The sequence below is a fragment of the Coccinella septempunctata genome, chromosome 9 (assembly GCF_907165205.1).
Source record: "Coccinella septempunctata chromosome 9, icCocSept1.1, whole genome shotgun sequence".
In the NCBI taxonomy this organism is placed as follows: domain Eukaryota; kingdom Metazoa; phylum Arthropoda; class Insecta; order Coleoptera; family Coccinellidae; genus Coccinella; species Coccinella septempunctata.
In genome coordinates, this window is record NC_058197.1 from 16664093 (window position 1) to 16674896 (window position 10804).

The window sequence follows — 10804 nt, forward strand, 5'->3', positions numbered from 1 at the left end:
CCAGAGACAAGAGTTCTCTATGTTTCCCACATAAGGAATGAGTTGAGTAGTTCACTTGCGGGTAGTACGAATGTCCCAAATAGTTGTCTATGATTGTTGAAATTTCCAAAATATAGGTTAGATTCTGAATTCGAACGTCAGTTTTTTTTGAAATGAATAATTCCAATATTTGTATGATTTGTTTAGACAACAGAGATAAAATAAAGAATATAGCAGATCTGGGCTCATCAGATGTATGTCTTCGAATAAAATTAGAGAAATGCATACCAGAACTTGTGAGTAGGTGAAACTTGTCCTTCCGGAGGAATTCAATGATCTTTCATTATAGGATTGGAAGAATGATTACACTATTTGCTCACAATGTTCGAAGCAGCTGGAAAATGCTTACGATTTTCGTGAACAATGTTTAAATTCACAAACTGAAAGATGCAAATTATGGGAGGAAAAAATGGTTAATTCAGAAATAGCGAACACTGAATCGAAAGATGATACAATTTCTTCGAACCACGTTGAAACTAGCGATATATTGGAAGAAGAAGAGAATATTGAGTCTAAAGCTTTTACATGTTTTCAATGTAATGACATATATTCGAATAAAACATCCTTAACTAAGCATATTAAATTGCAACATAGAAAGTCAAAAGAATTTTTTTGCAAATACTGTTGTAAACGTTATGTTAATGAAAGTTTTTGCGTGAAACATGAGAAAATCTGTCATCTGAAGGCAGATAAAAAAGATTTAGATGCAGAAGAAACAATTACTAATGAAACCGGTAAAAATATTGAATTCATCATATGAAATGGCTCAGCTGAAATTGGAATTTTGTAGGAGACCAACCACCAGAAATTGATAGGCAGAATAAATGTGATATTTGTGACACCTCCTTCAACAACAAGTATCTCCTGAAGCGGCACAGAAAATATGTTCATGCTACCGAAAAAAATTTCAAGTGTGACCAGTGTTCCAGTACCTTTGTTTCTTCAGTTTATTTGAGCGCACATCAGAGATACCATTCTGGTGATAGGAAACACATTTGTTTGTTTTGTGGAAAGAGGTATATAACTGCAAGTGATTTATACCATCATGAGAAAATACATCAGAACAAAAGAGCCTACAAGTGTCACTTCTGTGATAAAGCTTTCAACACTTCTTCCGACTTACACAAACATAAAATTTGTGTACATATGGATAGAAATTTATGGAAATATTCGTGTGAATATTGTATGCGTAAATTTCCTCTGAAGACTAATCTGGATGCTCATATAAAATTACATACTGGTGAAAAGAATTTCCATTGTAATTTATGTGATAGGAAGTGCATTTCAAGATCCGCTTTGACACGCCATCTAGAGACTCATACTAGGTTGAAATCTTTCAAATGTGAAATTTGTAACTTGGGATATAAACATCAGAAGTCCTTAGAGGTTCATATGGCAAAGAGTCATGGGGTGGGTGACATAAAAGTACCCGATAGGGAGAAAAAGTACTTCTGTCATCTATGTCCAAAAAGCTTTCAAGCAAACTGCAAGTTGGAAAAACATGTTAGAAGCCACACAGGTGATAAACCATTTAAATGTCCAAGTTGCGATAAGTGTTTTGTGGATAAAAGTTACATAAAACAGCATCTAAAGGTTAAACACAAACAAGATTGAAGTCGGTTTTAATGTTTATTTATTTATCCTAAAATCAAGATGTTTCATAAGAGTATTGTCACACAAGAATTGAAATCAAACAATTTTGTATTGATTTTTATTTAAAATATAGAATAATTTAACAATAGTTTCAAAGTTTTTTTTATAATATAGTTACTCGGTCCATCTATGAGCACAATGGGGGTTCGTACAAACATAGTAGAGTCTCATTTCTTCCTCAGCTCTTCTTGTTTGAGCTTGAAAGAAAACAGCTTCTCTGAAATAAAAACTTTGAAGTAGTAAAAAATAATACACTATTCTTCATATCGACATACCTGTGACTACACTCTGGACAGTGGTGTTCTTCTGTTCTAGGCAATGTAGGATCAGAAATAACATCAGCCACAATATGTGTCAGTTCGCTGAAAAATTCGGGGTATATTATTTTTAACAAACTAAATAAAGGCAGGATACTTACTCAATCTCGTGCATTATTTTGTTGACATAAATACACTTTGAATCGGCATGTTGTCTGTAGTCACAATTTCTGCAAGCGTACAGCAAAATTTTGTGTTCCTTATCTTCTCTGGGGTACAACATGTTATTGCTGAAATGGAATCAATGTTTAGAAGAGGTCTCGGACCATGACTCACTTCAAAGCTTACCATTCTTGGCAAAATCGGATTCCTACAAACCCTGGTCCCTCGCTATGAGAATCGTAACCAGTAGGCTTAGACATTATTATTTGGTTGATTTATTTTAAAATTTAGACTGAAATCGCCTCCAATCCACTAATACTGGTTCTCACAGTTTTCTCAAACTTTTTACCAAACAATCCAGTTGTCACAGTGACAAATGACAAATCATGAAGGTTATGTTCACAGATTACAGTGACGTTTTTCTTGGTTAATTCGTTTTGAACTAATCACTCTCAGCATGAATAAATTCATTTTGGAAAATAGCTTTATTTATTTTGATTTATCCCACTGATAGCTCGAATAGAAAATATGTTTTCACACTAATAGAAGTTACCAATAAAATAATAAATCATGCTCCTAAGAAACATCTTTTTTTCTGCGCAATCATAGATGACTAGAAAATTTGAAAATTTTTGTTGCAAACGTATCATTCGTAGAAAAGTACTATTTTTTTGTTAGTGAAATTTTCCTTCATTGATTTTCCAGTAAAAGTGAGTAATATAGAACAGCTTGTTTATAAAAAAAATTCTGCAATTAGCTTAGATAGTGAAGAACAATGAACCAATTCAGCTAGACAAACTATACGACACATTATGGTTGTTATATTATCTCCATCTCTCATTCTAAACATAAAGGCTAGAAATCAATAGGTTTTATTGAATGATCACAAAACAATTGATATCAATTTTTTCTATAAATTCATTAAATTAATATTTATTCAGTAAGGATAATCACATTTTAACTAAGTTTTACAGTTCAATTGCCTAGTAGAACACAATCATCGTTATGTGCAATTGTTCAAATTATTCACATAAATTTGCTTAAGATCTGTTTTGGGATAATTCTCGAAGAGAGCAGCTCTATTTTGACCTTCGCCTTTCTTAACCCAGTGACCATAAACTCTAAAGGCACATCCATCAACCACCTGTGATAATAAGAATTATTTCATCTTCAGTCTCGGAGAAAAAATTATCTTGCTTTTCCAAAGCTCACTCACCTTTCTCAAAAGTCTCATGGTATATGGATCGATTTTTGCCGTTTCTACACTTAGAGGTTCTGGTGTATATTTAAGCCTTTGTATTCGTACCACTGCTTGTACTACCTTGATGGCCCACTTGAATTTCTGTCTAGGGTCAAATACTCTATGGTGAATATTCTAAAACATATAAAAATCTTCACAGACTCGAAGAAGAAATCGAAAAAATAATTGTTAGTCTATATTTGTGGAGTTTCTCTGGTAAATACTTGAGATCAATTGTGCGACATAAAATCAACCACTCTTAAAAACAAAACTGAATGAATTTTGAGTCATCATTAGTGGAAGACGGCACAACAAACAAATTTACCGCAGCTATTTGTGAAATCAAACTGTATCTTCTACTGTCTCTACGAAGGGACAATTTCAATGTGGATATATCTTGATCAAACAACTGCAAAACATCAAAAGAAGAATGTGAAAAGAAAGGCCAATAAAATAAATGCTCAGTTATTATAAAGAGAATCCATTAACTTTATGAGATATTAAAGTTATCTTACCACGGTATGGAAGAAGGGGTGCTTCAATGCTTCGTCCACTGATAACCTTTTCTTGGGATCTACTACCAGCAATTTACAAATCAAATCTTTGGGTGCATCTGTTGGAAATGAGCACATAAATCATCAGAAATTTATTGTTCTTATGCAAATGTTCATCTCAGATTTTGTAATCTAATAATTGGTGAACAAGTGACAAAATAATTCAGCTCATGGCAAAAGAAAAGGTCCTAACCTGATATATCGTTCCATTCTGGTGAAGAAAATGAAAATTTCGCTTCCATTATGTTCCTCAACATTACCATTTGCTTTCTGTGCCAGAAGGGCGGGCAACCAACTAATCTACATAAAGAAAAATATTTTCAAGGGCAAATTACTTAGCAGCATTCTTGGTTTATTTCAATTTTTATAATTGGATTAATACTTACAGAGTATACATGATAACACCACAAGCCCATCTAGAAAAAACACAATTAGCAAATAACCAACGACTTATTGGAATTTACCTACGCGTCTACTTCATAGGAGTATCCAGGGGCATCTTCAATCATATTACATTTGAGCGTTTCTGGGGCTAAATATCCGGGAGTTCCACATAAATCTGTAAACCGAAAACTATAAAGTATGATACTAAATTAAAGTTGATGAATCAAGTGTTTCCCAAAATTTTATTCGTTCCAAATAGAATTTTGTTTGTCCAACTTACCATGAAGTTCCTCTCCAGCCAAAATTTGTTTAGCAAAACCAAAGTCAGTAATTTTAACATTCAAATTATCATCTAAAAGAATATTTTCTGGTTTGAGATCCCTGTGTACAACACTCTTCGAATGTATGTGGCTCACTCCCTCGAAAATCTGTTTCATTATATACCTTGTTTTTTTTTCAGAGAGGGCCACAACTGACGTCAGATAGTCGAACAATTCTCCATTCTTGCACAATTCGAACACTAAGAATATGAAGGTAGGTGATTCAAATACATCCTGCAGTTCAACTGAAATGATTTATTTACTTTTGTTGTTATGGGAATATGAAAAGAGTGTTACTTATGTAGGAGTGCCCTGCAACTAATCGTAAAATTGCTATTTCTTGTCTTGTCGCATCTAGGGACATTCCGTCTGAATTATCTGTGCTTAAATCTATAATTTTGGCAGCGTATTCCTTTCCGGTTTCTTTGTCGATGCATCTTCGAACAGTGGAACTGATACCCCTGAAAACAAGGAAATATGTAACAGTTTTCCTCACTATAAATAGCACGTTTATCAACAAAAACCTCATACCTTCCTAATATTTCTTTTGGCTCATATTTAGCGTAGAATTCTTTGGCTGCATGTTTATCTGGCAACTTATCATCTTCCTCATCCTTGGCCATTGCGTATTTGTTAATTTCGTACAATTTGGAAAAAATCACAGCCAATTTTGGTGGAAATACGTACGTAAACTTGTATAAGGCAGCACTAAAAATATCACTTCATGGTCATATTTATTTATATGGCAAAATTTAAAGGTTAACTTGAAATCTAATTTTTTTTCTAACCAAAGTGCATCGGCGCTATCGATCCTTAAAAAGTTTGAATTGCTAGAAAATCAAACAAAGGTGATGAACACAAAATAAAAAAATGTATTTGGTAATAAGTGGTGGATGAGCAACGTTGCCAGGTCACCAAGTCCTGAGAATATTTGATTTGGTTTTATATCATAATTACCGATGAAAACGTGGGATATTTTCAGTTTAGTAACGTTTTTTAGAGTTATGGGGTCGAAAAAGTATGATGAACCAAGTTATAGTAATTTATATATGCCGATTGAACAATTTGTTGGAGATGCTCATGAAAATCTGGCAACACCTCGAAATGTGGATTTCCTGCGCTGGATTTAAACATTTCATAACTAATTACAGATAGCCTACTAATTACTCACGTTTCTGATTGACAACGTTATGGAATTCTTCTAAAGATGTGATACTTTAAAAATAATCCAAGATCGTGTCACAACATAGTTTTATTTGGATTATGATAATCTGTTACGAATATCGCTTTTATATTTTTGGATAAATCACTATTTTAGTGGACATTAGATATTATCAAATTTATGACGCAAGTAATTATTGATTGTCCCCATTTCCGTCCACTTCAAAATGCATTATCGCATATAAGTCACAAAAGTTATAATGGGAGTAAAGAAAGAGAAGGTGTTTTAGTTACTGAGACTAATCGAATGATTTTATTTATCTAGATTATGTTTATTAGTATAAATGAGCCAACGTTTAATTCAAACATTTGAATCATCTCCCAATGCTCTTTTTTTTGCACTCTGTATGGGACATTTTCATCGGATATAGTTGGAAAACTATTGAAATGAGAGATTTACAAAAACTTTTCTACCTTAATACGTGTTTAACTTATATTTTTCATTCTTTTTATGAAACAACGAACTACAAAATTGAATCTGAACAGAAATCCATAGTTGACAGCAGTGGCGGCTCGTGGTCATGAGAGCTGAGGAGGCTAATAGTTTTCGAGGAGTGTTGGAACAAACTCTTATCAGTCAATAAAGTATACTTCTTCAACATAATGAAAAGTTATCAGTTCTAAGATTAATTTTGAATGCAAGAGGATGCTATATGCTCCTTTTACTTGTTATGCCTTTCGATAGATCGCGGTAAATTTTTCAAATCTGAAAACCCCGTTTTGAACCATGAAGTATATTCTGTTTGATGAGAAAATAGTAAATAGTATGGCCAGCAAAATAATTTTTCCCGTTTGATCGATCCAGTTAACCAATCACATTTATCGTACCAAACAACACTGAAACGTCTATTCTGACACTTTCGGTAGACTTTAGTGTAATTAAATTTGGTGGAGGTCTTGTAAAGGTTTTAACAACGTGTACAGTTAATTCTCAATATTGAATTCCATTTTATTTTTTGATCCGTATCAGTACTTACCCCTAACGCCCTAACAAAACAACCTATCTTAACAAGAATATATCACAAATTTCCCGAAATTCCAGTTCTCCACGAAGTCGTCACATTCAAATTGAAAATTGAAATCATAACAACTACCGCCGGACAACGCCCCTACCGTCGGAGATCAAGCGAATATAGTCAAAGACGGCACGAAAGAATCAATGGAGAACAGGGGAGCTGTGCCTCCTCTGGTACATTTTACGGGCGAATATGGTACAGTAAGTCAGCTGAATTCTTGTTCGGCTAGTATGTGAGTCCAGAGAACGTATGCGTGAGTTACACTATCAACGGAGGCAGCAGGCGAGCAGGCCCAACAGCCTCCGTCCGAATAGGCAGTACCAGAGACAGTACTAGGAAATATTCACATTCGACGCGGCGGACGCGTGCGCGGCCGGTGGATTGTATGATTGTTATGCTGGATTTTTATGAGCGGAGGACCGCAAAATGAACTAATTTTTATCTGAATATCTAGTTCAGGTGTTCGGAAAATGTATATAGAAATTACTTTCTGGAAATGAGGACATGCCCGAAGTGAATGTATTTTAGCTCTAAGCTTTATGAGGAGGCTTAGCCTCCCTTGCCTCCTCTGACGAGCCGCCCTTGGTTGACAGGGTGATTGGCTACAAAATATCAGTTGGATTTCATTAGTACATGATCAAATGATAAAATTGTATGATTGTTCACTATGAGTGTGCCACTTTACTAGATTCTTTATTACACAACATCTTGACGAGATTGGCCTAAGGCAATTTCAGAATTTTCCTCAAGGTTTAATATGTGGTGAGCCCCTCTACCCCTCAGTTGAATATAAATCAGATAAATACTTCTTGAACAACCCTCGTACAACAAGATTTTCTCTGGAGATTCACCATTTACCTTTTATTAAATCCTAAATACTTTCACAGATAAACACCTTTGCACCCTCTTATTGTTTTTATCCTGTCACCATTGCATTTTGTCGGTATCACCGCTTTGAAAATGCTTTTTTATTTTCCTCCATGCATCGTAGGAAGAATTTCAGTTGAGCAACCCTCGTATAACACCTTGAAGTCACAGAACTTGGAAGACGCAACTGACATAACGGTTTTTCTGTGTAAATTATAAACATAACCTAACCGAAAAAAAACAAAATTCATCCGTGGTAGTTTTGTTGGTGTTTTACGTTTTCTCTTCGAAATGTCGATCAATCTCGTGCCTAAAAAGCACAAAAAGCACCGTCTGGAGAAACGGGAACGTCATGAGAGTTCCGGCGATAAGCCTTCGGGGCTCAAATTGATCCTGAAGGTCGGGAGTCAGGGGACTCCGGAACACAACCCGGAATTCGGAAATATGAGCGGCTATAGTGTGCCCGAGTTGGAAGGTGTGGATCCGAACGATCCATACTACGCCCTTTCGAAAAGCCACCATAAAAAAAGCAAGAAAAAAAAGAAGAAGAAGGATAAGAGCAAGGATCGAGAGAAGAAACACAAGCATCATAAGGATAAGAAACGGAAAAGAGAAGAAAGCGAAACTGAGAACACTGGTAGGTTGATGGAAATTGAATATTACAATAGGCTCTGATCTCATGAGACAGTGGTACTTACGCATTTGTTTTTAGAAGTTATTCTGTCTCCGTACCCGGTGTTGGGAAGTCCGTCCCAACACAGGGAGCCCAGAACTTGTGTTTTGAAGAAGATTCAAGAGAAAACCCCTCTTCAAAAGATGTTAGAGCATCTGTTGGGTTTATTGGAGAAGAAGGATCCCCAACAATTTTTTGCTTGGCCTGTAACAGAAAATATTGCCCCTGGATATTCTAGTATTATTACACAGCCTATGGATTTCAGTACGATACGTCAGAAGATCGAAGATAACTTGTACAACACTTTCCAGGTAAGCTTAAATTGGACCGATTAATATTGATGATATAACGATAATCTTTCAGGATTTCGTGGAAGACTTCAAACTAATGTGTGAAAATGCCATGAAATACAATCACGTCGATACGATCTATTATAAAACTAGCAAAAAATTGCTCCAGTCCGGTATGAAACTGTTGCAGCCGGAAAAATTGGGATGGCTCTTCAACCTCATCCCCGAATTGACGAGCGACCATGTCGGCTTCGAAATAACTCCTGAACTGAGATTGAATAAGCACAGAGATGATAATGATGACGATCACGTCATCGAGAGTAAGCGTAAAATGCCAATCACTAAATTTGAGGCTATCCCGGATGAGTTGACCCCGGAAGAAATCTTAGTGAGGTCTCAGAATGCCGCTAGGGAAGCCAGAAGAAAACTAGGTACTAGATTTATGATTCTTACGTTCTATACGTCTTTTTTTAAATTAAAGGACACAATACATATGCATAGGGAATAAAATATTGTATCAAACCCTGTATAGTATTGCATTTCACTGTGTGTATTTTCAGTTCTGAAAAAGGGAGGAGTTCCGATGGGCTTCTTAAAACAACGTAGAGATGGTACAACCAATTTAAACATTCTCGTTGGAGGTGATGGGGTGATTCCCGGCACCAAAAAAAGACCGGTATTATTGGGGCAGCTGACCGGCAAGTTGACTGAAGGAACGGGACAGTTGGCGGGATTCAGGGAAGACAGGTGTGTAAATTATCAATTTTTATCCAGTACATATCAAGAGAGATCAATCAATGAGATTCTTCGTGTTTTTGTTTACAGGAGAAATTATGTCAAGACTGTGAAACCTCTGTACTATGGTGCTTTTGGTTCTTACGCACCCAGTTACGATTCGGCTTTCTCTAATTTAACCAAGGAAGAAAGTGAGCTGGTTTTTCAGACTTACGGATCTGACACCTCCCAACAATACGCAGAAAGTATCATGGATTTCGTTAAAGATTCAGACTACGGCACCAGACTGGTTGATAGTCTACTTGATCTACTAACAGGTGAACACCGAATAACAATTAGACATTTTTTGAACTCTCACTGATAATTTACCTTGATGTTTAGGTGGAGACCATAGCAAAACTAAAAAAACCTTGGAAGCTAACAAAAAACTGAGGGAAGAGGAAGAAGCAGTGAAAACAGTTCTTGAAGTTAAACCGATAGATTCGGTCAAGGTTGACGTGGACGAACTGAAAAGCTTGCAAGGTGAGTCACGAAAATTCAGTCTGACCGGTGATAGACACTAGACGATCGTTTTCTTTAAAGGTCTGGGAATAGACATGAGTTTCCTGGACAACATGGAAGAAGAGGTAAAAGTGGCGGAGGAAAGATACGAGCTTCAACAACGCTTGAATTCGATGTGCGAACTGTTGGAAAAATTGCAGAACGCCCAGCACCAGAGACTTTCCGCTCCTTTACCGCCCCATTTGAACCAGTGTCCACCTCCTAGCGAGGAAGAGGTTAGGATAGCGGAAACTATCACTAATAATTTGACCGACATCGCCAAAAGGGTAGGTTTCGTTGGTTCCTCGTCGGGTTAAAAAATTTTCAATCGATTCTTCCCTTAGGTCAATCCGGGTGATATTGTTCCGGTGGTCGGAGTTAGAAAGGCTCTCGGAGTGGCTGTATCCGACGTTGAGGTCCCCAACGACGTTCCCGACTTGGAACTCGAGTTACGACAGTTTTTAGAATGTGAGTCCACTCATCTAAGTCATAGTCCTTTGAGGGACGATAAAACGATTGAGGAAATGCTACTGGAATGATTGATTGACGATAAGTTTTAAAATGATCGAGGGAATTTTCAGTGGGGTTCTCCTCTTATTGTGTGACATTATATTAATTTATAGCCGAGTTTTATGAACAGATATAAGATTCAATTCCAGAGAGAAGTTTATTTTGAGGATCCTTAACTGTGTTTTTGAACTGAAAAGTGCCCAATTCTAGGGGAATTTGAGCCGAAGGAAACCAAGAAAGCACATCGTTGTGGCTGATTTCGGCAGTATATTTTTTCACATCGAAACACTGATCCGGCACAAATTTCAACCTGAAGATGATGGAAAATGTACTGTCGAAACGT

General features: G+C 36.2%; 4 protein-coding genes across 5 annotated transcripts; 2 read left to right on the forward strand and 2 right to left on the reverse strand.

Moving 5' to 3' along the window:
• Window positions 1–112: 112 nt before the first annotated feature.
• LOC123320004 (zinc finger protein OZF-like) lies at window positions 113–1780 on the forward strand. Its single transcript, XM_044907136.1, has 3 exons — window positions 113–275; window positions 329–773; window positions 830–1780. Exons 1-3 carry the CDS (start codon window positions 153–155, stop codon window positions 1651–1653), a joined length of 1392 nt encoding a protein of 463 aa, XP_044763071.1. The 5' UTR covers window positions 113–152; the 3' UTR covers window positions 1654–1780.
• LOC123320778 (DNA-directed RNA polymerase II subunit RPB9) lies at window positions 1656–2477 on the reverse strand. The gene is made up of 4 exons (XM_044908204.1): window positions 2298–2477; window positions 2111–2239; window positions 1968–2054; window positions 1656–1909 (listed from the first exon to the last, which is right to left on the reverse strand). Exons 1-4 carry the CDS (start codon window positions 2369–2371, stop codon window positions 1807–1809), a joined length of 393 nt encoding a protein of 130 aa, XP_044764139.1. The 5' UTR covers window positions 2372–2477; the 3' UTR covers window positions 1656–1806.
• A 551-nt stretch (window positions 2478–3028) lies between these two features.
• LOC123319992 (phosphorylase b kinase gamma catalytic chain, skeletal muscle/heart isoform) lies at window positions 3029–5504 on the reverse strand. 2 transcript variants are annotated; one of them, XM_044907100.1, is made up of 10 exons: window positions 5141–5504; window positions 4907–5070; window positions 4570–4854; window positions 4374–4464; window positions 4292–4321; window positions 4099–4205; window positions 3867–3964; window positions 3677–3760; window positions 3328–3486; window positions 3029–3255 (listed from the first exon to the last, which is right to left on the reverse strand). In XM_044907100.1, exons 1-10 carry the CDS (start codon window positions 5230–5232, stop codon window positions 3115–3117), a joined length of 1251 nt encoding a protein of 416 aa, XP_044763035.1. In that variant the 5' UTR covers window positions 5233–5504; the 3' UTR covers window positions 3029–3114. The 2 variants fall into 2 exon arrangements, with proteins under 2 accessions (XP_044763035.1, XP_044763036.1); XM_044907101.1 differs by lacking the exon at window positions 3677–3760.
• A 2404-nt stretch (window positions 5505–7908) lies between these two features.
• On the forward strand, window positions 7909–10609 carry LOC123320623 (bromodomain-containing protein 7). The gene is made up of 8 exons (XM_044907987.1): window positions 7909–8350; window positions 8426–8697; window positions 8750–9107; window positions 9237–9423; window positions 9502–9728; window positions 9793–9933; window positions 9994–10238; window positions 10296–10609. Exons 1-8 carry the CDS (start codon window positions 8005–8007, stop codon window positions 10488–10490), a joined length of 1971 nt encoding a protein of 656 aa, XP_044763922.1. The 5' UTR covers window positions 7909–8004; the 3' UTR covers window positions 10491–10609.
• The last annotated feature ends 195 nt before the right edge of the window (window positions 10610–10804 follow it).

What these genes read in the sequence shown, in the direction of transcription:
- LOC123320778 (XM_044908204.1), bottom strand. Translation starts at nt 2,371, where the DNA reads ATGTCTAAGCCTACTGGTTACGATTCTCATAGCGAGGGACCAGGGTTT. An exon ending in ATCCGATTTTGCCAAGAATG is followed by an intron (nt 2,240 to 2,297) that starts GTAAGCTTTGAA and finishes ATTCCATTTCAG; the next exon opens with CAATAACATGTTGTACCCCA. An exon ending in AAAATAATGCACGAGATTGA is followed by an intron (nt 2,055 to 2,110) that starts GTAAGTATCCTG and finishes CGAATTTTTCAG; the next exon opens with CGAACTGACACATATTGTGG.
- LOC123320623 (XM_044907987.1), top strand. Translation starts at nt 8,005, where the DNA reads ATGTCGATCAATCTCGTGCCTAAAAAGCACAAAAAGCACCGTCTGGAG. An exon ending in GCGGGATTCAGGGAAGACAG is followed by an intron (nt 9,424 to 9,501) that starts GTGTGTAAATTA and finishes TTTTGTTTACAG; the next exon opens with GAGAAATTATGTCAAGACTG. An exon ending in TCTACTTGATCTACTAACAG is followed by an intron (nt 9,729 to 9,792) that starts GTGAACACCGAA and finishes CTTGATGTTTAG; the next exon opens with GTGGAGACCATAGCAAAACT.
- LOC123320004 (XM_044907136.1), top strand. Translation starts at nt 153, where the DNA reads ATGAATAATTCCAATATTTGTATGATTTGTTTAGACAACAGAGATAAA. An exon ending in AGAAATGCATACCAGAACTT is followed by an intron (nt 276 to 328) that starts GTGAGTAGGTGA and finishes CTTTCATTATAG; the next exon opens with GATTGGAAGAATGATTACAC. An exon ending in AACAATTACTAATGAAACCG is followed by an intron (nt 774 to 829) that starts GTAAAAATATTG and finishes GGAATTTTGTAG; the next exon opens with GAGACCAACCACCAGAAATT.
- LOC123319992 (XM_044907100.1), bottom strand. Translation starts at nt 5,232, where the DNA reads ATGGCCAAGGATGAGGAAGATGATAAGTTGCCAGATAAACATGCAGCC. An exon ending in GGCTGGAGAGGAACTTCATG is followed by an intron (nt 4,465 to 4,569) that starts GTAAGTTGGACA and finishes TTCGGTTTACAG; the next exon opens with ATTTATGTGGAACTCCCGGA. An exon ending in TACTCCTATGAAGTAGACGC is followed by an intron (nt 4,322 to 4,373) that starts GTAGGTAAATTC and finishes TGTTTTTTCTAG; the next exon opens with ATGGGCTTGTGGTGTTATCA.